Source organism: Chlorocebus sabaeus, chromosome 12 (genome assembly GCF_047675955.1).
Source record: "Chlorocebus sabaeus isolate Y175 chromosome 12, mChlSab1.0.hap1, whole genome shotgun sequence".
In the NCBI taxonomy this organism is placed as follows: domain Eukaryota; kingdom Metazoa; phylum Chordata; class Mammalia; order Primates; family Cercopithecidae; genus Chlorocebus; species Chlorocebus sabaeus.
In genome coordinates, this window is record NC_132915.1 from 35090269 (window position 1) to 35117350 (window position 27082).

Here is a 27082-nt window from a genome sequence, read left to right on the forward strand (position 1 = left end):
GGAGGCCGAGGCGGGCAGATCACAAGGTCAGGAGATCGAGACCATCTTGACTAACACAGTGAAACCCCCGCCTCTACTAAAAAATACAAAAAATTAGCCGGGTGTGGTGGTGGGCGCCTGTAGTCCCAGCTACTCAGGAGGCTGAGGCAGGAGAATGGCGTGAACCCAGGAGGCGGAGCTTGCAGTGAGCCCAGATCACACCACTGCAATTCAACCTGGGCGACTGGGCGACACTTCATCACAAAAAAAAAAAAAAATTAAGAAAATAATTATTATAATTCAATTTGAAGCCGAATGCCACTCAGATATTTAAAAACAAAGATCTCAATTTAAGTGCCCAAACTGTACCAAAGATAAAACATCCCTCAAATCTATTTTCCTCCTCACCTCTATTTATCCCTTGCCCACTCCTGCTTCATTCCAATCCACTTTATACACTGTTACCAATTTTTTTTTTTACAAAATCACAAATTTTCTCACTAACCTGCTCAAAACTTAATAGTGGCCCCATTGATTTTTAGAATCATGCTCCCACTTCACCCTGGCCTCCTTTTCCAGTTATTGGACTACCCCCTTGTCTTCACCACACTGGACTGTCCACTAACTGACACAGACTCATTTTATACATTCCCACCTTAAACCGTTCATCAATCTGTTCCCTACCTAGTAAATTTCAACACATGCTTCAAAAACCCCATTCAGATCAGGTGCTCATGCCTGTAATCCCAACACTTTGTGTGGCCAAGGTGGGCGGATCACTTGAGTCCAGGAGTTGGAGACCAGCCTGGCCAACCTGGCAAAACCCTGTCTCTACTAAAAATACAAAATTTAACTGGGCGTGGCGGCACACATCTACAGTCCCAGGTATTTGGGAGGCTGAGGCACAAGAACTGCTAGAACCCAGGAGGCAGAGGTTGCAGTGAGCCAAGATCATACCACTGCACTCCAACCTGGGCGACAGAACGAGCGAGACTCTGTCTCCGGAAAAAAAAAAAAAAAAAAAAGGCAAACAATTCAAATGTTGCCATCTCAGCCACTCTGACTTCCACAAGCAAAATTCATCTCGCCTCCCCTGTATTCCTACAGCACAGTTCATATGTCAGTCTCACTTCATCCCACAATATATTGCAATTATTGTCATTCCCACACCTTCCCAAATGAAACTGAGAGCTCCTCGAAGAAAGAGATCACATTCTTATGGCTCTCTTATGGCATCATTCTTGTTTTTAAAAAAAAATAAATAATAGAGATGTGGCCTTACTTATATTGCCCAGGCCGGTGTCAAACTCCTGGCCTCCAGCAGTCTTCCTGCCTTGCCTTGGCCTCCCAGTGTTGGGATTACAGGTGTAAGCCACCATGCCCAGTCTCTTATGGTACCATTCTTATGGTACTGGGCACTTAAAGAATACTTGTGAAAAGAAAATGAAACACATCACTCTTTCTGTTGTGCTTTTACCCTAAAGTGTCACGATCAGACAACTGAAATTACAAAAAGTAAATGAAATTTTATTACCCATTTCTATCCTACTTCTGCCCCAAACAACAATAGTCAGCCACACTCTGGTTACATACAGTTACACTAAGAATAAGCATGTGAAATTGAGCCCCATGGTGTAATTCTTTTGGGAACTGAAGCCACTAAGATAAAAATATGAGCTCAACCATAAGCAGATGGCGAACCTCAAAGAACCTTTCTTCAGCAGGGGCTGCTAACATAGAAGGGTTCCACAGAACACATCCCAACATTAACTGAAACTGAGACCAAGGTTCAGATATCAAAGACATACTTGTAGCAGGATGCTGGGTTATAATCATCCATGTCTCATTCTAATCCTTATCAGGATAAATAGAAAACAGTACGCTTACATGGAGCTAAGAAAGATCTTCCTCTTTAATTCACATAGACAACATGAAACCATGACTCTCTCTTTCACTGTAATTCATTTTCAGACCTATTATTTTACAGCTTTTTAAATTTATATTTATTTTATTTATTTATTTGAGATAGGGTCTCACTCTGTCCCCTAGGCTGGAGTACAGTGGTACAATCACAGCTCATTGCAGCCTTGATCTCATGGGCTCAAGTAATCCTCCTACCTCAGACACCCAGGTAGCTGGGACTACAGGCGAACACCATCATACCTGGCTAATTTTTTGTATTTTTTGTGGAGACAGGGTTTCACCATGTTTCCCAGGCTGGTCTTGAACTCCTGGGCTCAAGCGATCGGCCTGCCTCAGCCTCCCAAAGTGTTGGGATTATAGGCATGAGCCACCGCACCCAGCCCATAGCCCTAATTTCTAATTTTATTTTTGCCAAACAAATTTATGCATTTGAAACCATAATAATGTAACAATATTCTCAGTATAAATCATTTGGAACCCTATTTCCCTTCCCTCTGTTTTCCTTAGCAATGTGTCTTTTAACTCCAATGACATACATGCATGCAGAATCTGAATCAACAATATACAGTTAAAAGAAAAAATAGTGAGGGAAAAACTGAAGAGAAAACTTTAAGTACAACACTCTTTTAGGCAACAAATACTTGCTGTGTGTTAGTGCTGTGTGTCAGACACTACCTAAGCACAGAGGATACAGCAATAAATAAAACAATCCCTATCCTCAAGGAGCTTACACTCCGGGGGAGAAGATACTCAAGTAACATAAATGAGTGAGTGAGCCCAGGCCATAGTTACAAATACTGCAGCAAATTCAGTAGAAGGCTGTGCTAACAAGCCTTCCAGTCACCACTACCCTAACATTGTTTACAGTCCAGCTTTATAACCTCATTTGAATTTTGTGACATTACCCTCAGAATAAGAAATCTTTCAGAAACGTAACACAGCATAGGTGCATTTTCTATAACCATGCTGGACAATTTTTTAGCACTCAAAAGGCCAAATACAATGAATCCCACTTAAGTTCATCTTCAGTCCTCGGAGGCAACAGAAAGAAATCAACAGATATACCAACACTTACCATGTAATAAAATCTTTTCGCAAGAGTATGTATAAATATTATTTTGGCTACAGTTGCAGTTCCATACAGACAAACGGAGACATAGAAGTGGTTATACCATGAGAGAGACTGTCCAATAAGAGAGATGAACACTGCTATGATGAGAACAGTAACAAGGCTAGTGAACCAGCTAATCAGAGTGATGCCAAGTCCACACAAGAAGTCCTTCTTGTAGTTACCAGCTAATAAAGAGAAAACAAAAAGGTGAAATCACCATCTTCATCAAATCAATTATATAACCAGTCAGTAGAGCTAAATGGGCAAACATTAAAACAAAAAACTCCCCACTGTACCTGAAAAGTATGAAAATGTCCTAGTGTTGAGGTTGGCTAAACACAAGAACAAGGGAGGTATCAAATAATAATATTCAGGTAACATTTATTAAGAGTCTCTAGATACTAAACACTCAAAAAGATAAATCTTCTAGGAATAGTTCAGGTACATTCCTTATGAAGGAAGAGGGTAGTCTTAATCTTCTTCACTTTTGGTATGCTTTGTGTATCAAAATATTAGAAAGAATGGAAGGCAAAGTTCCATACAAAATGTTGTTAAAAGAAGGTAACATAAGAAGATAAGGAGTGTGGGGAAAATAAGTGGTGATAAAGAATTATTTAAATTGCTGCTAAATATTTTATCTCGTAATAGCACACAGCAACTTAGACTCTGAAACATTTCAAGCAGAAACACTTCAAATAAAAGAAACAATTTAACCACAAGCAGTTCACTCATACTTTAGGACACTGGTCCATACTTGTGCAGACTTTTTAACGGGACTTTTCATTAGAAGCCAATCTGTACAAACCATTTTTCAATAGCTTCTAAGTGGTACTTTTATGGAGTGCCTAAATACATAAAAATTGACTGCTTCACCAAGACTAAAAGTAAAATAAGCACATTAATTTAATATTTAAAAATTTCTTACAATATAAAGCAAATATTGTCTTGAAGATTTTTAGCTTTCTGGGAAGATATAAACAAACTGAAAAACTTCAATAAAATTCTACAGCAATGCTAGTATTTGTGGTTTTAGAGGAAAATACTTACTCTTATGTTTGGGCTGCAACAATTTTTTGCCCAGGTACAAAATAACACCCATTACCACCATGTAGTTTATGATCGAGCCAATACGAGAGGGGTAGGCAATGACAAACAGGCCCAGCACATCAAAGAAGACCATGTTTCCATGTCGATACTTAGAAGCAGTAGCCAGCATATCAGATGTAGCTAGATGCTTAAGAACTGCTAAAATGTTGTCACCTATTAGTGAAAAAAAAAAAAAAAAAAAAAAAAAGATTAAAAGGCTGAATAAACTATTTGTGTTTACACGTACAACTATTTGAAGCAGAAATAAACCATGTACTGTTTGAATGAAGAAATGGTTAGGAAGAATGTGAACAGAAATCGCTTTCTACCATCCTACTGCTCTCCCTCACTTTTCTTACTAAATTTCCCAAATAAGGTCCATCCCCCACCCTTCTCCATTTCCTCTCCACTCAGACGGTCAGCCAATCAGCCTGTATCTTTTCCCTTCTATTAGAACTATTCTCTATGATCAATTGTACCTTGTTGACAAATCCAATGGCTGTTTCTTGGTACCCATTCATTTAATAATATATATTAACTGTACTAGACACTCTTTAAATATCAGAAATTCAGTGATGAACCAAGAGACAAACGCCTTTCACGAAGCTCACAAATATGAACAAGCTGTTACACATGTGTTAAAAATCAAGGAGGAGAGCTAGTAGAGTTCCATATGAAAACATCATGGGAGACTAACAGAGCTACATTCTTACTGCTCAGCAATCCTCCCAACCCTGGGCCAACTCCTTTTTCATTTCCTCACAATGAATATTCCTGACCTTAATTGCTACACTATCTCATCTCTCCAACTCCAAAGCCCCAGCTCATTCACATTGCATACTGCCTCTCTAACACACAGGCCACAAGTTTATATATCAACCCTAATATTCCATCTTAGTGTATATCAGAAGTCTAAATTAGAATACCAACCTGCTCTCTGAATGGAATCTGTTAGAATTCTGTCCGCTGTGTCATACTTGGTGTGATAAATGTATCCATTCTCAATAAAAGCTAAGTCTATTCCTAAGACACACAGAAAAAAAAAAAAGTCATTTTGCTTTAAAGGCCAACCTTGCTTTTGGCCTATTTGTTTAATAAATTCCTAAAAGACAAAATGTCAAAGCAGTGGCACGACCACTTTGTCACATTTACAAATGAATGATATAAATTCTCTTCCAAATTCTTACACAGTCTATAGCTTTGCTACATAATTCGATATATAATGATTGAAGAAGTATATTACTCCACAGGTAGGCATTACAAGTCACACAGTAAGGATAGGAATATTGAGTTTGAGAGGTCATCAAAATTTTGCCACCTACATTCTTGCCAGGCCAGAGCCAAATTTTAACTTAAAATTAGTTGTATATACAAGTTGCCAAGGAAGTTGGCAAAGCAAGACAACAATGAAAGACCCCTGAAGGATCTATTACCATCTTTTGGGAATGAAGCGCTAAACAGTTCACCCTTGCTCTGTCACACTATAGGGAAAGATGACATATTCTAGAGGAGGAAAGCATTTAAATTAGTATGGAGTTTTAAAAAGGAAACAAACTCTGTGAATTTGTTCTCAGAAAATGCTGTTTACTCAAACTTTCAAGATGTAAAACTCACTTCTGATAAATGAATGTTGCACAGTAGGCCATAACCATTGACAATATACCTGGAATGTTCCCAAAATCCCTGTAGATACGAAAGTCAGTATCTGAAGGAATGATTCCACTCTGAAAAACCTCCTGAGCCACCACAGAAGCAAAAGGGTGTTTAGCTGCTGAAACATAAGCTTGAACCAACCAAGGATTTTCAGGACCTAAAATGAAAGGTGACAACACAATAGAAGTATTCAGGCTTTTTTTTTTTTTTTTTTTTTTTTAAACATACTGATGTTTTACAACACATAGAAAACAGTAAAAGTGGTGGTTTTGGGAGATGGGTCCAATATGTACCTTTTCATCCCTTTTTCTGTAGTTTCCAATGTTTCTCTGATATATGTGTCTGACTTTTGGAATAAAAACCTCTTGTGAAAATAAAATTAAAGCATAAAATAATAGCAATACAAAAGTCTGTCTGAAAATGAAAGATCATTCATAAGCCTATCATCCTAAAATGCCTATTATCCATTTTACATCTTTAATTTTCTTACTAATGTAGGATTGTGTGTATATAGCTGTACTCAATGAAGATATATATACTTTGTACATTTTTTTTTTCACTTAAGATTATATTAAATGCATTTTCCTATGTTGCTAGATACAAATTGGGTATACCTTATCTGAAATGCTTGGGATCAGAAGTATTTTGGATTTTTGACTTTTTTGGATTTTGGAATATCTGCATTATACTAGTAAGCATCCCTAATCCTAAAATCCAAAATCAGAAATGCTCCAATGAACATTTTTGAGCATCACGTCAATGCGCAAGTTTTGAATTGTAGAGCATTATGGATTTCAAATTTTCAGATTAGGGATGCTCAATCTGTATTACAATGATCATTTTGATAGCTGCTTAACATTTCACTGAATATGCCATAAAGTTCTACTTTTTATAATTTACCATTATTAATAATTTTCCATCTGTATCTCACACATCTACAGCTTTTTTTAAATGGGAGTTTTTCCTGTAGGATAGTGGGATAAATTGTTTTATAATTTATAAAATTATATAATTATATGTTTAATTATTCACTCTTCCCTCACTAAAAAGGATTATACATTCCTGCTCTTGCCACACATTCTGTAATGCCTGCCTGGGGAACGAGTACACACGCTTCTGCACCTATTAACTGCAGGCGTGGCTACATGACTTGCTCCAGCCAACTGATGGTGGGGAGGAATGATATGACCCTCAACTGGGCAGACTTTTCAAAGGCATTAACATTATTCATACTTATCCTTAACTTTGATTTGTGAGATCAATACATCCCTGATAGGGGCTTTTCCGTCAGCCTGGATCCCAGAATGAGTAAGACACATGGAACATAATAACTGTGGACTATAACGGCAGTTATTCAGAAACCTAAATGCAACACGAGCGAGAAATTTGCCTTTGCTGTTATAAACCACCAAGACTTTGGGGTTGTTACCACAAAACTTAGCAACATATTTACTGAGGTAAACAGACCAAGTAATTGAATGTCAAGGAATCTAAGAATATTGTTTTAGTAACTTCACAGATTATAAAATTGCTTTCCTACATTTTAAAAAATGACCAAGGCTGGGTGCAGTGGCGCACACATGTAATCCCAGCACGTTAGGAGGCCGAGGTAGGCAGAGTACCTGAGGCCAGGCATTTGAGACCAGCCTGGCCACATGGCAAAACCCCACCTCTACTAAAAATATAAAAATAAGCCAAGCATGGTGGCGCATGCCTGTAATCCCAGCTGCTCAGGAGGACGAGGCAGAAGAATTGCTTAAACCTGGGAGGTGAAGGCTGCAATGAGCCAAGATTATGCCACTGCACTCCAAGCCTGGGTGACAGAGCGAGACTCCATCTCAAAAAATTAAAAATTAAAAATGACCCAAAAAAGCAGAAGGACACTACAGAAATAGACACACAGGTAATCCAGATACTGGAGTTATCAGACACAGATTTTAAAATAATTATGATGAATACGTTTTTAAAAACACACATATCAATAATTTCACCAGACAAGTATAATCTATTTAAAAGAGTCCTACAAATGGAAATCCTAGAACTAAAAAACATAGCTGATGTTGAGAATTTTAATAAACGGGCTTAACATGAAGTTTAATACAGCAGAAGAAAGGATTAAAATTAAAGCATAAAAAGAAGAAAAGGTTGGAAAATACACAAATGTGAGTAACTGGAGTCCCAAAAGAACAGAAGATAGAATGGAGAAGACAAATGTTTAAAGACTTAATGGCCAAGAATCTCCCAAAACTGACAGAATTCAAGCCATGAATTTAAAACGGTCTACAAACTCCAAACAAGATAAATATAAAGAAAAACTATATCTAGCACCATTTGCCTTTGAATACTATTCCTCACGAAAAGAAACCAAGTCTTCTTAGAGAAATGGCTGATTCCAGGTCTGGGACTAGTGAAGTACAAGGTAAGTTGAAACACCTGTGCCAGAAAGTAAGAAAGTACTCTAAGAGACATGTCAAAGGGGCTCAGGCACTGGTTCAAAATAGACACCACTGGCCTAAACTGGGACAATTCATGCAACAAAATAAATAATAGTAACAGAAAATATATTATACAGAGTAAAGTTAAAATACATAAAGTACTGAAATAACAAACCAAAAAAAAGGAAAATGGAAAGCCTTCCTTCCTGCAGAATTCCAACTATGACCTACAGGAAGAATGATGAAGCCAGAAACTCAGTGTTAGCATTGGGTAAACACTGTAATAAAAATGCTTGGGTACAAGAGTCATCAAAAATTGCTAAAACTAGGATCAAAGTTTTATGACAAACAGGATATTTGCCTAAAGTATCTACTACTAAGGGGAAATCAGTAATTTACACAAAGAAAGAAACAGTAGAAAAATTTGGCAAATAAATACCTTAATCAAACGATGAAAATGTAGTATCATTAATAATGAGACAGATACTACATGCATCCTGATGTGATGCACTGAGAAGGACACAAATACAAAAGGAAAAAGAAATGTGATGATGGGAAAATATACAGATTATGAGACCTTAACATATTAAAATACTATTATTAAAATATTATTACTATTTGATATTAATAAATTTATACTTAAAAATATGATGAAAACCATACTGAAAAACAGGTAAAGCCCAACTATCATTAATTATCTTAAAAATTAGGATAATAGTTCCTCTTAGATAGGAGGGAGCTGTATTTGAGAAGAGAGGTAAAAAAAAATGCCTAGGCGGGCAAGGCAATCCACCCTCTTCCATGAGGCAGGGTTAAAAAGATTTTCACCTTACAATAATTAAGTTTTCAACTTTTTTTGAAATGTGTCAAACAATGATTATGGTTTTTTTTTAATTCCTTTTTTTTTTTTTGAGACGGAGTCTCGCTCTGTCGCCCAGACTGGAGTGCAGTGGTGCTATCTCGGCTCACTGCAAGCTCTGCCTCCCGGGTTCACACCATTCTCCTGCCTCAGCCTCCCCAATAGCTGGAACTACAGGCGCCCACCACCACGCCCGGCTAATTTGTTCTATGTTTTAGTAGAGACGGGGTTTCACTATGTTAGCCAGGATGGTCTCGATCGATTATGATTTATTTAATAACACATGATAATTAAATGCTATATTTGATCCTGGCCAGGCACCCAGATTTTTTTTTAAATGGCTAAGACATTAATGGAACAACTGGAAAACTCTGAATATGCATTATTATACTTTTATATTAATATTTCTTGAGTGTGATCTATGTTCTGTTACAGAAGAGCATGTCCCTGTTTCTTTATCTGAGATGATCATCCTGAGATTATCAATTGATATAATTTTTCTCCTTTATTCTGATAATGTAGTGAATTACACAGATCGATTTTCAAATATTACACCATCTTGTTGATCAACTTGGTTGGAAAGCATTATCTTTTGTATATTATATATATTTCTGGATTCAGTTTGCTAATACTTAATTTAGGAGTTTTGCATCTAAATTTGGTGTTACCTACCCAAAATATCTACCAAAGCTGAACATGTGCACACCTTATGACTCAGCAATTCCACTCAGAAATGTGCACACACAAACATGTGTACCAAAAGACATTTACAAGAATGTTCACAGCAGCACCATTCATAACAACAAAACCCTGGAAACAACATAACAGCACCAACAGAATGAATCAATTGTTGTAGAATTGACTAGTATTCAGCAAGAAAAAAGAATGAACTACAGATGAGGAACTGAAGCTTGGAGTGGTCACATGACCTCTCCAAGGTTCCATGTGTAGAATGTGCTAGAGCTACAGTTTTGAGTTTTGACTTTAGATCATCTAACTACATCTAACTTTTTTTGTGTGTGTGACGGAGTCTTGCTCTGTCACCCAGGCTAGAGCACAGTAGCTCCATCTCAGCTCACTGCAAGCTCCACCTCCTAGGTTCACGCAATTCTCCTGCCTCAGCCTCCCAAGTAGCTGGGACTACAGGCGCCCACCACCATGCCCGGGTAATTTTTTGTATTTTTAGTAGAGATGGGGTTCCACCATGTTAGCCAGGATGGTCTTGATCTCCTGATCTCGTGATCCACCCGCCTTGGCCTCCCAAAGTGCTGGGATTACAGGCATGAGCCACTGTGCCTGGACTTTTATTAATTTTTTTTTTTTTTTTTTTTTTGAGATAGTCTCTTGCTCCGTCATCCAGGCTGGAGTGCAATGGCTGATCTCGGCTCACTGTAACCTCTGCCTCCTGGATTCAAGTGATTCTCCTGCCTCAGCCTCCCAAGTAGCTGGGATTCCAGGCGCCTGCTACCATGCGGCTAATTTTTGTACTTTTAGTGAAGACAGGGTTTCACTGTGTTGGCCAGGCTGGTCTCGAACTCCTGACCTCAGGTGTTCCGCCCACCTTGGCCTCCCAAGGTGCTGGGATTTCAGGCATGAGCCACCACGCCCAGCCAGAGCCTATGCTATCAACTAGTACCCTACCCTAACTCCAGGCAAAACCTTTTAGTTATCTTATAAAGTAAGGTGGCAGGCAGATACAGAAACCTTTTCAATTTACATTCTTTCTCCTGCCGTCATCTAAATCCAATGATAATTCCATTTTCTTGTGTGTTCACATCTTAATAATGAGCCCCATCTTTCTTAATGCAATGACTATGGGCATGTGTAATGTTCAGAGGAGGTAGGCCTCAGTGACAAGAATAGTAAGTCAAAGTTCTCTAGAAGTCCAGGGAAAATGGACCCAGCTTAGCAGACCCACAGCATCCTTCCACTGCTTTATTTCCTTCCATCTCTAGTTGGTGGCATCAATGCACAAAAGAAAAAAAAAAAAGGAACTAATAAAAGAGACTGAGAAAGAGTGGCAAATATTATTATGGAAGCCAAGTAGCATAAGGCCTGAAAACTGACTGAATTCGCCAATGTGATCTTTACAAGAACAGCTGTGGTGAAGTGGGGAGGCTAAAGCTGACTAGAACTGGTTCAAGAATATATCACATGGTGGATCTATCAATTTCGGTGGATCTTGGTCTATCAAGGTGGATCACTTGAGCCCAGGAGTTGGAGAACTGTGAGCCATGATTGTATCACTGCATTCCAGCCTGGGTGACAAAGCAAGATCCTATCTAAAAAAAAAAAAAAAAAAAAAAGCAGTTATTCAAGACTATGACTACGGATCATTCTTTTGAGGAATTCTGCAGTAGAGGGTCAGAGAAATAAGACAAGCTAGCAGGTGGTGATAAAAGTGGTTTTCTTTAAAATGGAAGAAAAGGTATGTTTGCATGCAAATACAAATGATCCTATAGAGAGAAAAATTAATGATGGAAGACAGAAAAAAATCGTCATCACCAGTCTCCTACTCATACACTAATGGTATTTCCAATTTTCTACTCTTAAAGAAAAGCCAAGGCTGGACATAATGCCTCATGCCTGTAATCCCAGCACTTTGGGAGGCCAAGGAAGGAAGACTGCTTAAGTCCAGAAGTCTGAGACCAGCCTGGGCAACACAGTGAGATCCTGTCTCTACACAAACTAAAAAACTGGCTGGGCATGGTGGCACATGCCTGTCATCCCAGCTACTGAGATGGAGGCTGAGGCAGATGGATCACTTGAGCCCAGGAGCTGAAAACCAGCGAGCCATGATTGCTCCACTACATTCCAGCCTGGGCAACAAAGCAAGATCCTACCTCAAAAAAAAAAAAAAAAAAAAAAAGAAAAGAAAAGAAAAGAAAACCCAAGATGACTTAGATCTACGTGTATACGTCAACTATTTCTGCAGGTTAAATTCCCAGAAACGGGTCTGCTGAAGAGCCTGCACATTTAAAAAATACATGTTGCCAAAATGCACCAATCTACATTCCCATTAGCTGTGTATGAAAATCACTCTTCACACTCGTCAGCACTGGTTATTTTACTTACTTTTTGCTGATCTAATATTTTAAAAATCCTTACTGTTATATGTATTTGCATTTATTCTCAAATAAAACAACTGTTTCATTTGGCAGTTTCTTAAAAAGCTATGCATAAATTTACTATACATCCCAGGAATTCCATTCCTAGGTAACTAAAAGAAATGAAAATATATGTTTACACAAAGACTTACCCATGAATGTTTACTCCAGAATTATCGTAAAAGTCTAGAAGTGGAAACAATCCAAATATCCATCGATGGATGAATGGATAAACAAAAAGTAATACATCCATACAATGGGTTAGTCAGTCACTAAAAAAAATGAAGTACTAATACATGTGACAATATGGATGAAGCTTGTGAAAGCTGTCAAAATCAAAACAGAGTCACTTGTGTTAAAAACTCCGACAACGGAGCCAGGGAAGGCCATGAAGCGAGGGTTCTCATGCACAAATGCCTGATAACAAGAATTATCACAAAAGACTCTTCAAAAACCACAACCTTGCACAAAGGTCACTGCAACCTCATATCAAAAAAAAAACTTCAGCAAGGACATCAGCCCAGCAACTGCCTGTCCGATTTCAGACTGGCGCCACCCTTGTTATTGATCCTTGTAGCCAAGGATAATTATCTCAAAAAAATTATGTAATCCTCTTTATTTTTCCTATAAAAATGTTTGTGTTCCTTTACTGCCCTAGTTTACTATGGCATATAGTTTCTCATAGTTTACTACGGCACATGTATTCCTACTGCAATACCCATTACTACATAAATACCATCTTCTTTGAGAGTCTCCCTCTGTCTGTTACTTAGATTAACAATCTGAAATACATTACACTAAGTAAAAAAACCCAGACACAAACAACCATGCATTGTATGATTACATTTATATGAAATGTCTACAACAGGCAATTCTATAGAGACACAAAGTAGATAGGTAGTTGCCTAGGAATGAGGAAAAATGGGAGTGACTGCTAATGAGTGTCCTATTCAGGATGATAAAAACATTCTAAAATTGTGATGATGATGGCACAACTGAGAATTACATATCTCAATAAAGCTGTAACTTAAAAAAAAAAAAATTCACTCTAAAGAAGGCTACAGGCTGGGCGTGGTGGCTCACACCTGTAATCCCAGCACTTTGGGAAACCGAGTGGGCAGATCACCTGAGCTCAGGAGTTCTAGACCAGCCTGGCCAACACAGTGAAACCCCGTCTCTACTAAAAATACAAAAATTAGCCAGGCATGGTGTCACACACCTGTAATTCCAGCTACATGGCAGGCTGTGGCAGGAGAATTGCTTGAACCCAGGAGGCCCAGAGTGCAGTGGGCCGAGATCACGTCACTGCACTCCAGTCTGGGCGACAGAGCAAGACTCCGTCTCAAAAAGAAAAGGCGGCTATAAAGTAGCAGATAGAATACCATTCTATTTTTGCAAGAAATATATATACACATATACACATGTATATTAATGTTTGCACTTAGAAAAAATTCCAGAAGAGTACAGACTAAACTATAACACTAGTTTGCTCTGGATAGTAGAATTACAGGGGCATGAATATTTTCCCAAGAGGAAAAAAGATTCTGTGACCCTTTTGCAATCAGGCCTCTCTCACTTATGAAATGAGGTCACTGGTCTGATAAATCAAGTCATTCTTTCTGGCCCTTCTTAAAAATTAGGTAGTAATGATTATTCTAGTCACTAAAAACTCCCCAAATGAATGTCGCTCTCAGAAGTGACAATGGAGTTCTAGAGCACAAACTATTTTAACCAAAAAGTTTCAGGGCAGGACAAATAATACCACAAAGAAAAAGAAGTATGGTTTAAAAAGCTGAGGACAGCACAATCTGGCATATACTCTCAATCACAACTCCAAACCCAGGAGGGCCTTTATCCTCTTCTAGTCAAACATGAAAATAACACTAACTAGCTTATTGAAAGCCCTGCCCACAAGAAAGGTAGTCTTCTGTAGGCAGTGGCATTAAAAGTGAGAGAGATGCTGGGAAAGGTATTAGAATGTCAGAAAGCACCCAGAAAGCTTTCAGGTATGCAGTTTAGCCATAGTAATGAGCTCCAAAACGTAGAGGGGGAAAAAAATCATGTAAAAATTCAGAGTAAGGAGGGAAATAATCTCTTCCAATCTTTTGTAGGACGCCCCCCCCAAAAAAATTAATTTTGAAACATGAGGATTTCAGAACAAAAACATTTAAATTTTATGTTTATATTAACCAGTCATAAATCTGTTTTTTGCTTTATTATTAAAGTGATCATATACATTTCAAAAATTTAAATATATAAAATTATAAAAAGTAATGCATTAATGACAATCAATTCTGGTCTTAAATTCATGAAGCAACAGAGAATTTAAACTGTTGTTTTACCTTTAACCTAGTCCAACATTATATGAAATGTTGTAGACATTTCATATAAATGTAATCATACAATACATGGTTGTTTGTGTCTGGGTTTTTTTACTTAGTGTAATGTACTTCAGATTGTTAATCTAAATGGAGTACAGTTCTACAAGCAACTGCTCACCATCTAGCTAGGATCATTATTAACAGTTTGTTTACACCCTTTCAGATAACGTAATTATTTTTAGAATTTATGCAGCTGCAGAATTTTTGTCTAAAACCATATACATTTAATAAAAAGAGTAAGGACTCTGGGCCACCCAGGCCTACCAAAAATGAGTACTTAATAAATGTAAATAAGTAATGTTAGTCAGTCTGGACCTGAATAGCCCTTGGTGTGTTTTAACCTCTCCGGAATACACATATGTAAAATGTTAACATATGTGCATAAAATACTTATGCATTTATATATATGTACATAGAAAAAAATCTAGGAAGGGTACAGATTAAACCACAAGGCTGTTTTTTCTCTGGATAGGGGGAGTGTAGGGCAAGGTGCTGTGCTAATAAATTAAAAGCATGGAGATGAAGGCACTTAACACATAGTGTACTTCAACATGGAAAATATACAGACACACTCCTGCTTACATGGAGCCCTGACATTTTTTACAAGAGGAAAGAAAGACTGAGTGTCCTCTCTGCTTACAGAATTTTCTTTTGCTGCTTTTTGATCTGGTGGTTGTAACATGTATGTGTTCCTCCTATCCAGACTGACATCCAAGAAATAGAAAGAGGCTGGGCATGGTGGCTCATGCCTGTAATCCCAGCACTTTTGGGAGGCCGAAGCAGGAAGACTGCTTGAGCTCAGGAGTTTGAGACTAGCCTGGGCAACATAGCCAAACCCCATCTCTACAAAAAAAGGAAATTAGCCGGGCACGGTGGTATATGCCTGTATCCTAGCTACTCCAGAAGCTGAGCTGGGAGGATGTCTTGAGCCCTCAAGGCGGAGGTTGCAGTGAGCTGAGATCATACCACTGCACTCCAGCCTGGGCGACAGAGTGAGACTCTGCCTCAAAAAAAAAAAAAATATATATATATACATATATATATATATATCTCGATAATGTATCTACTTACTTCTGTAGATATGAGATCACAGCTTCTTCTCATTAAAGAGTAAGAATAAAGCAGAAAGATTTGAGAACTGAAAAAAGAACCTTGCTGCTTCTAACATTATGACCTTGAGAAACTCAAACGTTTAGCTAAAGTAAAATATACAAACATTTTGAAAGATAAAAGTTTAAAATAAGTTTGATGGAGACTATTAAAATACAGTATTGTTTAGGTTATGAAGACATACTTAGCATAGTTTCATAATTTAAATAAAGTCAGGTCTTAAAAGGGTGCTACAAAACAAGTTCCCACATCATCTCACTTCCCCTAGCCAATCTCAGCACACAACACACTCTTCAAAACTAAAACATCTAGCAAATGCTACATCTCTGGATAAAATGCATTACCCAAATTTCTAACAGGGCAGGGAAATGGAAAGGAACTTCCAATGTCAAATTTTAGTATGCCCTGTCTAAACAAATCCATGAGCTCTGAATTTTGTTAGTAAAGACAATTAAAACCCATTTATGCCTGAGGTTGCAATTTTTTAAATTTTTGCATGTGTGAAAAATCAGACCTTGGCAATGAGGCTTGAGCAGTAGGATATAAATATCTCCCACATGCTTAGTGTTCCAATAATGAAACACTAGGCACAAATGGGCTATGTTGATAACCTTAGAAAAGTTTAATCATAAAACTAAAGCTATTTCTCTGGGCCAGACATGATGGTTCATGCTTGTAATCCCAGCACTTTGGGAGGCCAAGGCAGGAGGACCACTTGGGCCCAGGAGTTTGAGACCAGCCTGGGAAACATAACGGGAGCCTGTCTCTACAAAAAAATTTTTAAATTAGCCAGGCGTGATACCAAGCACGTGTAGTCCCAGAAACTCAGGAAGCTGAGACAGGAGAAAACTTGAACCCAGGAGGTCAAGGCTGCATGATGGCACCAGTACACTCGAGCCTGGGTGACAGAGTGTGGCTCTGTCTCTAAAAAAATAAAATAAAATAAAAATTATTCTGGCTGATTAAATATTACTAATTTTTTTTAACATTCCATTAAATCAATGATACATTTAAACCTATTAAACTACGGGTAAATTTTCTCATTTTAACTCATGAAATGATTGACACTTAAAATTATTTATATCATAACCACTCATAATGGCTAAAAGTTCACTACCTATATAACAATCCAGTTAGAGGTTAAGAACAAAGTCTCCGGACCTGGACTGTCTAGGTTCAAATCACACTCTGCCATTAAACAATTGTGAAACCTTAAGCAAGTTATAATCTCTCTGGACTCAGTTTCATCTCTAAAATGGAAGTAACAGTACTTATCTCACATGTTGTTTGGAGGATTCAAGGACTTAATATATATGAAATGGTTTGAACGCCTGGTATATAATAGGCACTATACAAGTGTCAGACGCTATATTATTTTGTTCAAAATTTTTAACAAAGACAAGCTAACACCACCTCATGCTTTAAAAAGAATGCTCATTCAAGAGACCGTTTATTGAAGAGATTACTTATAATCAAAAACTTTCTACCTTCATAAAAACTAGAATCACATTAAAATATAAAACACACAGTCTCACATACCTGTTTGGAATACAAGTTCTTTCCCTCCTACACCTGCTGCCTCCAGGTTAATGAATGCGCGAATCAAGCTAGCCCAGGGGTGCTGAGTAATGAAACCATGACTGGCCTTAATGAGAAGGAAAGAAAACAAATATTTGTTAAACTATCTTAAATTATCAGTCTTGATTTTGCTTAAGCACAGAGACTATTTTGATGAGGTAAGGAATATGAAAACAAAATAATCGCTCTTCAAAGGCAGTATCCAAAGACATCTTCTGCTTCTTTTCCTATGCATAAGGGCCATGCACATCAGGGTTCAGAAAGTCACCCATCACAGAAGGCAGCCTGTTTACCGTTAACGGTGCCAAACAATATCCCTGGTAAGTACAAGGCTGTGCAAAAGAAAAGGCACAGAGGGCCAGACACGGTGGCTCACGCCTATAATCCCAAAACTTTGGGAGGCCAAGGAGGGAAAATCACCCAAGCTCAGGAGTTCGAGACCAGCCTGGGCAACATAGTGAGACCCCTTCTTTTTTTGTTTTTTTGTTTGTTCGTTTTTGAGATGGAGCCTGTGGCCCAGGCTGGAGCACAATGGCGCGATCTCAGATCACTGCAACCTCCACCTCTCCCAGGTTCAAACGATTCTCCTGCCTCAACCTCCTGAATAGCGGGGATTACAGGCACCCACCACCACGCCTGGCTAATTTTTGTAATTTTAGTAGAGACGAGGTTTCACCATGTTGGCGAGGCTGGTCCCAAACTCCTGACCTCGTGATCTGTCTGCCTCGGCCCCCCAAAGTGCTGGGATTATAGGCATGAGCCAGCGTGCCTGGTCCCCATCTCTTTTTAAAAAGAAAGAAAAAAAAAGAACAGGAGGAGAGACGATCCATATGGCTGGGCATTTATTTGTGCCTGTCTCAAAATATCTCTGAAACTTCAATGTCAAAGAAAACCTGAAGAGAGTAATTATGCCACCAAGAGCCCTTCTGTCAATTAAATCCTGCCACAATAATCTGCTGAGTGGAGTTTTCCAAATAGTAAACATCTCTACATACGTGGTTGTGAATTTTTTAAAGTACTGCTCATATAGTATTTTTCTGCATATCATTTTATACTACCCACAGGAGTCATAAAAAATGCATTTATGTGTTAGCTATTATTATTAATCTCATCCTTATTCAAGCCTAATATTTAAAACAGTAAAATCTCACTTGCAAGACATTTTCCTCAGCACCATTAAAGAGAAATATGACAGCATGATGCAAGGCTTCTGAAGATGTTGACAAGACGCGAAGGACTTCCAGCATCACTGAGCAGCTAACTGCATCATCACTGGCACCTTCAAATCAGAAAAACAAATTTGCTGCTCAGATTTTAAAATGTTTACAGAATGACCCATTAGGACCAGGAATGGAGCTTTCTCCCCAGAGAAGCATCACAATAGCTGCATGACCAGAAGCATAGCTCTGTCATCATCAGGACAATTATACCCACCAGCAGTGAGTTCCATGAAAGGATCTTTGTCTGGTTTGCTCACTAACTTACTCTCAACACCTACAACCATGCCTGACCCACCAGAGTTACTCAATTAGTGTCTGCTAAATAAAGCAACCTGAGGGGACCTAAAGTCATACTGGAAACTAGTATTCTCAGCAAACCAAGGAAATCTGTTCTATTCTTTACCCATATTCCATAATCTCTGTAAGTGTCTCACTTCTGGTGCTCACAGCTTCCTGCATCATCTCCCACTGCAACCACTCCTTTCTTGCTTGTTTTCCTGCCAAAATCATAAAAGCTGCACAGAGAGGTCACTGTGGACAGTGTAACATTCCTTTAAGGTTTCTCCAAGGGGATTATGTGATGGAAAAGTAAAAAGAAGATACCTAATCTAATAAGACACAGGAAAGGAGACTAATGACCTAAGTAGTATCCTAGGTCCCAGAACACACACTCAGTTCAATCTCTGAACCTCTTCTTGATTCATAAACTTTATGTTAATCAAAAGTAACTACAAAGATGACTTAACTGTCTTGCTTTTTTAAAGCACTGTAAGAGACAGTTAAAGGAAGTGATTGGATATTTGATGATATCAAGGAATTACTGTTAGGTTTTTTTTAGGTGAGGCAATTGGTGGTATCAAAAAGGGCCCTTATCTTCCAGCAATACACAGTGAAATACTTTTAGAGAGGAACTGATATAGCTAAGATCTGCTTCAAAATAATCAAGAAGTTGGGAGGGTAGTGGTAGGAAAGAAACAAGATCAGACTGCTGAAGCTGGGAGATACGTACATTGGAGTTCATTAAACAATTCTGCTTTTGAATATACTTGAAACTTTCCATAACAAAAAACTTAAAAGAGTAATCAAAGTAAATAAGCACTAACGTAACGCAGGCAATAACATTTCTGGGTTTACACATTTGAAGCAGGGTGCCAAAGAGTTTGGCGTGGATTTGAGAGCAAGAAAGACTTGGAAGTAAATTTGAGCTCTGTCACTTTCCTCCACTATCTCCTGGTTTAAAGAGCAAGCTAATGATACCTACCTCACAGGTTTGTTGTAAGAGTCACACAAGATAATGCCCTGTGCCTAGCACCTGGTAGGCATTCAATGTTCATTTTTCCTACTCTTTGCAAATCTGAGGAAGGGTCTGTAGCTAGCTAAAATTAAAATGCTTGTTTGGGCTCTATTAAATTCCAGACCCCATTCCTACTTAAGAAGAAACTACCTATTAACCATACTTGTCTTGGTGGTAATTACTGGTTTGTATTTCAATCGAAGTGAAACAAAGTAATAATCATTTAATTACTAATAGAAAATGTTGCCATTAGCAAAAAGTGTCACCTTTCAAAAACCTAATGAAATAAACTCTTTTTGTAAATTTGACACTGTGAGTTACTTTAAAATAGAAAGCAAACAATAAAATGTTTCTTTATTCAAAAAGAGAGAACGGGAAATTAAAAGGTATCTATACAGGGTTGATTAAAAAGTTAAATTGTCCATTCAGCTTCCCTTATTTTAATGGTTCTGGTGTGTTAGAATAGAACTACAGAAGGGTCAAATATCTTTAAGAAAGGGAAGGAAAGTTAAGAGGACAGTATCTATAAGGGCTAGGTGGTTAACTGACATCCCTTTCCATTTAGAACTAACCTTGAAATTGAAGCCACCCCCAAAATAACTCAACGCCTCTTCTACCAACGATCTGGAACCACACAGCAAACTCAAGATAATTAAGGTTTTTCTGTGGATAACATTACTCCTAACTGGTATCAATTCCTAAGTCCTACATACACAGATGAGAACTTAAAAAGAAAAAAGAAGTGCTTCAATTAGGCCATCCACTAAAAGGATTTAGGTGATAGTCTATTTCAGGGGTGTCCAATCTTTTGGCTTCCATGGGCCACATTAACGGAAGAATTGTCTTGGGCCACATATGAAATACACTAACACTAACAATCTGATGAGTTAAAAAATAAAATAAAATAAAAATTGCAAAAAAATCTCATGTTTTGAGAAACTTTATGAATTTGTATTGGGCCACATTCAAAGCTACCCAGGAGTGCAGGTTGGAAAAGCTTGGTCTATTTGATGAATGTGTGAAACACTATTTTTAACAATTTATTATTGACAGAAATTTCCTTGAGATTGTTGCTAAGGGTAATCCTATAAAATTTTAGTTAAAAGTAGGTTCTAGGGCCAGGCACGATGGTTCACACCTATAATCTCAGCACTTTGGGAGGCCAAGACAGGTGGATCACGAGGTCAGGAGATTGAGACCATTCTGGCTAACGTGGTGAAACCCTGTCTCTACTAACAAAGAATTAGCAAGGCGTGGTAGCAGCTGCCTGTAGTCCCAGCTACTCGGGAGGCTGAGGCAGGAGAATGGTGTGAACCCGGGAGGCAGAGCTTGCAGTGAGCTGAGATCCGGCCACTGCACTCCAGCCTGGGTGATGGAGCAAGACTCCACCTCAAAAATAAATAAATAAATAAATAAATAAATAAATAAATAAATAAATAAATAAATGTAGGTCGTAGGCCAGGCACAGTGGTTCCCACCTGCAATCCCAGCACTTTGGGAGGATGAGGTAGAATGATCACTTAAGGAGTTCAAGACAAGTCTGGGCAACAAAGTGAGAACCTGTCTCTATTATTTAAAAAGTAATAATAAAAAGTGACAAAAATGCTGGCCTTTAATTATTAGACTCCACATACACAATTTGCAACATTTGGCACTATGTTTGTAAAGAGTAACTGAATATGCACTCCAAAATATGTCATTTTGACACATGGATTATTTTGAGCTGAACGCAACTGAGAAGTAGGTACTACACAAAAAAGCTCTCTGCCCTCCCCTTGTTTGCCTAAAAGCAGAATATAAATTTACCAACGTGTCCCCATTTCCCCTCTCTACCAGGAAGTACAAAAGTTGATCACAAATGACAACTGTAAACTTTTGGTGGCCTAGTGACAGCACAAAAGGAATCTATGTAACACTTTACTAACTAACCTTTATCTACCATTTATTTGCCTTCCACAATTTGCCACCCCTCAAGACTCAAGGTCCTTTTCCTATCTTTTGTCACTTCTCTAAAAACATATTGTTTTGCTGAAGATGCTACATAAGCCAGATTTCTAAGCCACCCCTTTGAGATTTACTCATTTTCCTTGAGTATCTCCCATGTACATGAAGTGCACGTGTTAATAAACTTCTGTTTGGTTTTTCTCTTTTTAGCTTGTCTTTTATTACAGGGGTCCACTCAGCTAAGAACTATTAAGGGTAGAGGGGAAACTGTTTTCTTTTGTCCCTACATTTCGTTCTAATTCTTATATATACAGCCTTCGTATATAATGTTCTTAAGCAACTATTTTGGGGTGTTTATTTGCCCCTTCTCAGAATTTAAGCATCGTAATAGTGGGCAAAGAGTGACATTTATTACTGCTTTGAAATGGACATAAAAAAACCACTGGTGGCAGGGCACGGTGGCTCACACCTATAATCTCAGCACTTCGGGAGACTGAGGCGGGCAGATCACTTGAAGTCAGGAGTTCAAGACCGGCCTGGCCAACATGGTGAAACCCTGTCGCTGCCAAAAATACAAAAAAATCAGCCGAGTGTGGTGGCACGGCAGGAGATTCACTTGAACCCAGGAGGCAGAGGATGTAGTAAGCCAAGATTGTGCCACTGCATGCCAGCCTGGCAACAGAGTAAGACTTGGCCCCCCCACCCAAAAAAAAAACGACTAAACCACTGGTTACCTCAGCAGCACACGAAGGCACTACTGGCTTATTTAACAAATGTGTGTATACTGATTTTTGAAAATGCAAGTTACATTACAAATGCAATTGTCTAGCTTTCTAAATATATTCTAATATGAATCATTTTATCAAGCAAATAAATTTTACTTACATTTTGTATAACTCTAGATGTTCAAATTTGGCCTGCTGTAAGTTCAAGCAATCCAGAAGTGTTAATATTACATAAGAGTTCATAGAAACTTTTAAAAAACACTTTCCATGCCAGGTACTATTTCAGTGTTTTACTTAAATTTAATCCTCCAAGCAACACTATTAGGAAAGTACTATTATTTTCTCCATTACACAGATGAGAAACTAAGAAGTTAAGCAGTTTGCAAAAGGGAATATTAATCACACTCTAATATTCTTTTTCCTTTCAAATGTAGCTGAAAGAACTGACTGGCCAGGAAATCCAGCATCTTATCCTAGTTTTGTCTCTGATCAGTGATGACCAGCTAAATTTACTCCTGTGTCAAATGAGGGGGTTGAGCCAGATACCATTTCAGGTCTCATCTACCACTAAAATGTTATGCCATTGTAAATGCTATTTTCTATTCCTATTTACAATCTCTTTAACCACTGAATACAATTTTCTGAAGAATAAATATTTTAATAAATGGAAGTTCAATTTAGGGGATTCCCATTCATTTGACAAACATTTGCTGTGTCAGGCACTGTCCTAAATGCAAGTATTCTATTTTGCCAAATTATTTTCAGAGAAAGATTTACACATTAATTAGATACTTTAACAGTATGGCACCCTCAGTGGACCAAAATTCTCACTTTATAGGTCAAAAGAATCTGCTAGAAGAGATATCTGCCAACCCGCAGCCCAGGACAGCTTTGAATGCAGCCCAATACAAATTTGTAAACTTTCTTAAAACATGACGTTTTTGTTTTTGTTTTTTTGTTTGTTTTTTTTTTTTTTTTTAAAGCTCATCAGCCATCACTAGTGTATATTATGTGTGGCCTATGACAATTCTTCTTCCAGTGTGGCCCAGAGCAGCCAAAAGATTGGATACCCCTGCTCTAAAACCATGGAGCATCCCTCGAAGGCAGTGACTGTCCTTATCTGGTATCCCCAAAGCCTAGTATAACATCCAGCTGAGTAAAACACTTTTTAAGTGTCAGAACCTAACTCCAGGACACAAGGACACACACACTGTCTGGTAACACCGAGAAAGCTGCTTCAGTCTACCAGAAACATTCCAAGTCTTGTCACTGGGCTGCTGGCATTAATGCCAAAAAACAATATTAATAAAGCACTTAAGACAGAATGGTTAGATCCTAAACTAAATGATACTATCCTAATTATCCTGCTTTCCATCACAAAGAAAAAAGGTTTGCCCAAAATGGTCCCCACAATTGCCCAAGTAGCTTGGGGTTATGTTAATAAAACTTTCTGGGCTGTGACAACTTCCAAATGACTAAAAAACACGTACATACCTGGTGAGTTTGCTACTGAGTCAAAATGACAATTAGCCAAGACAGCATGCTGGGCTCCATCTCTGGGTTCCAGCTTTACCACAACATTGGTGATGTTATCATAATAGCTTGTAAAACCTCCCAAGAAATCAATGCTGAAAGAGCCTGTGGGCCGTTGTACATCTACTGAAATCTTATGAAGCCTGTTGCTTTGCACTTCAATCAGTTTAATCTGTTCCAAAAGGTAGTGCACTGTCAGAATTTCATTTTCTGGACTTCCTGTAGTCCTGGGGCCAATGGAGGTTATGTGTTCAAGATAATCCCTGGAAGTGACCAAAAGAATAACAAAGGTTTGTAGTTAAAATTGACACTTAGCATGGATAACTTTTCCACTACACACCACTTCCTCCCCAAAAAAGCTTAGTTTTTTGACTTTTATAAAAAGGACTGCCTTTCATTATTTCAGACACCAAATGAACATCACTTATAAAGTTCCATGATTTTATTTTTGCCTCCCACGAGGTGACCCCTTCAGTTTTCTCCACCATCCCACTCCCAACTTCTCCCCGTATCAAACCAATACAAGGACTAGGGATGTATTCAAAACGTGTGACCACTGGTCAAGCACGTGGCTCACGCCTGTAATCCCAGGACTTTAGGAGGCTGAGGCGGGTGTATTGCTTGAGCTCAGGAGTTTGAAACCAGCCTGGGCAACACAGTGAAACCCTATCTCTTCTAAAAATACAAAAAGTAGCCAGATGTAGACTACTATCCGCCTGTAGTCCCAGCTACTCAGGAGGCTAAGATGGGAGGGCTGCTTGAGCCTGGGAGATGGAGCCACTGTACTCCAGCCTGGGCGACAGAGCCAGACCCTGTCTCAAAACAACAACAACAACAACAAAAAAAAGCCGAAGACTAAGCAGGAGAGACTATAACTTCACGGTGCACACACCTGAAGGTTATAGATCCTGGGTTAATAAATTTAAGTAGCAGAAACCAATGAGCAAATATAATCAAGAGGTTAAATAAGGGAAAAAAAAACCACAAACTTTTGATGGACCCAGCCCTCCGAGCTCCTCCTAGTTATTAGACTCAAGGTCTAATAACTTCAGTTCAGACCAAAACCAACTGTACCCCTAATGAAAACAAAACTTTTGTCTTTTCACTGCATTCCAAATGGGGAAAGCTGGGGGTGGGGATGGGCAGAGTTTCAGAAAGTCCTTAATAAGCTTCTAACACTTTGCATTCCAGGAAAAACTTTTTAGAATACAGTAGCTGTTGAAAACTTTACACCAGCTTAACATTTCATGAGCTGTGACACACCTGGGTTACAACATCTTTGACTTAATCACCTTTCGTGGCATTCTTAAAAGTCTTAAAAAAAAAGAAGAAAAAAAAAAAGTCAAACCTTACACGGTCACTAATCCAAGGGGCCTAAAGACAAACTGCAAGAATCTGAGAATTTCTCAGACTGCATACCAAATTTTGACTGGGTGGTGTTCCAGAAAGAGTCTCTATAGCTTTCAGATTTGGGGGCTGTAACCCTCAGAAAGTTAGAACAGTGCACTAGCGCCTTCCAACACTCCCCGCCCCCAAAGCGAATTTATAAAACGGTCTAGGTACACAAATTTCCATTTGGAAAGCAGAAGGGCTAAGCAAGGTAAAAAGTGGAAGCTGTTCCAGAATATGGGGAGACGACTCACAACCAACCATCTGCACGAAGGGCAGACAGTGGAAAGCAGGTTCAATCTACCTGGCAACCCCAATCTGCACCGCGAGCTAAACGGGGGAAAGGCAAGCCCCAAGTCCCGCCAACTCAGACCCCAGAAGAAGGAGAAGCAGAGGCCCCCCACCCCACGTGCAGCCTGGGAGGGGTCAGCGAGTCCCCGCGGTCCGGCAGTGGCGGGTGCACACAGGTGCGGTGCCCCGGGGCCTGGGCAGGAGCCACAAACTGACACGCGGGCCGTGCCAGGCGGGAGCGGCCGGTACCTGGCTTGGAGGGCGTCGAACTCCCCGTGGTGTCCAGCGGCCCCGCGTAGCACGAGCTGCTGCAGCGAGAGCTGCACCAACGTCCGCAGCGCGAGTAGGTAGAGCGCGAGCCCCAGCGCGGCGCGCGCCTCAGACAGCCCGGTCCCTGCGCTCCGGCTCGCGCCGCCGCTACCCCCCAGGCTCCTCTTCCGCGTCCTCCCGCCGCCGCCGCCGCACCCATCCACCAGGGGCTCCTGCGCTCGGGCCTCCCTCTCCGGCGGTGGCGCGGCCGCCGGTCCGTCCCGACGCTCTCCTCCGACGCGGTGCCGCCTCACAGCCGCCGACTCAGAACCCCACTCCATGGCCACCAGCCTCAGCTGCCAGCCCAACAGCCCCAGCCCGCTACAGCCCCGACCGCCGCCGCCGCCGCCGCCGCCGCTGCCGCAGCGCCTCCTAGTGAGCGGACGGAAACTGCAGAGGGCCAAACTTCTTCTGATTGGCCCGTCCCGCCGCGCCAAGACCCAGCTGCTTTGGCCGTTCTCGGGTGGGCACAGCTGCCGGGCCGACCCAGCAGCGGGTGGTGGATATGCCGTCTCGCGCAGGGCTTTTCCAGCCCTCTGTAAGACGGAGATTGCCAACTGGAAAGACACCTAAAAACCCAAAACGAGAAAAATGAGAGATCGCTTTTGAAAGAACACACAAGGCTCTTACGGTGCACCAGGCAGATGAAAAAAGCAATGGCCTGGCTTTCGTAAGGAAGGAATTATTAGAACATCAGGCTCCAGCAAAGTGGGTTCCTGGCTCTTAAAATTAGAAATAAGACTACGCAGAGGAGGCCCGGCCTATTGCTTTCACATGCATCATCAAATCAGCTCTTCATAACTCAGCAACTTAATCTGTGCTATTACTGTCTCCATTTAACAGATAAAGAAAAATAATGGCTATTATTTATTGAATACCTGCTATGAGCTAAGCGCTAGGCCAAGTGCTTTAACACATTATCTCATTTAATTATCTTTAACAACACTTAAAAGGAAATATTTTTGTTCCCATCTAATACCTGAGAAACGTAGAGATAATAGATGAAGAATGTAAATCTAATTTCATGGGCTCCCAAAACAGCATTCTATTCCACTACTACATTAGCACTCTGCAAGTGAAGGTTCTGAAAAGCTATTCTTCCCTTGACCACTCCTTGAAGCAGTTAAGCAGCAGAGCCTTGGTTTCAGTACAGAT

General features: G+C 39.5%; 1 protein-coding gene and 1 long non-coding RNA gene across 2 annotated transcripts in view; both read right to left on the reverse strand.

Annotated features, from left to right (window-relative positions):
* The window catches only part of ERMP1 (endoplasmic reticulum metallopeptidase 1), a 56171-nt gene extending 29869 nt beyond the window's left edge, over positions 1–26302 (reverse strand). The window contains exons 1-8 of the mRNA XM_007969321.3: positions 25868–26302; positions 23900–24201; positions 18374–18501; positions 17184–17289; positions 5763–5909; positions 5030–5122; positions 4061–4273; positions 2978–3198 (exon numbers count right to left, since the gene is read on the reverse strand). Of these exons, the coding sequence (XP_007967512.2) occupies positions 2978–3198; positions 4061–4273; positions 5030–5122; positions 5763–5909; positions 17184–17289; positions 18374–18501; positions 23900–24201; positions 25868–26208 (1551 nt within the window). The 5' untranslated portion in view covers positions 26209–26302. The remainder of the gene's footprint in view (positions 1–2977; positions 3199–4060; positions 4274–5029; positions 5123–5762; positions 5910–17183; positions 17290–18373; positions 18502–23899; positions 24202–25867) is intronic.
* A 91-nt stretch (positions 26303–26393) lies between these two features.
* Positions 26394–27082, reverse strand: part of LOC103219477 (uncharacterized) — a 34950-nt gene continuing 34261 nt past the window's right edge. Inside the window, exon 4 of the long non-coding RNA XR_012094776.1 lies at positions 26394–26496. This is a non-coding gene — a long non-coding RNA (uncharacterized lncRNA). The remainder of the gene's footprint in view (positions 26497–27082) is intronic.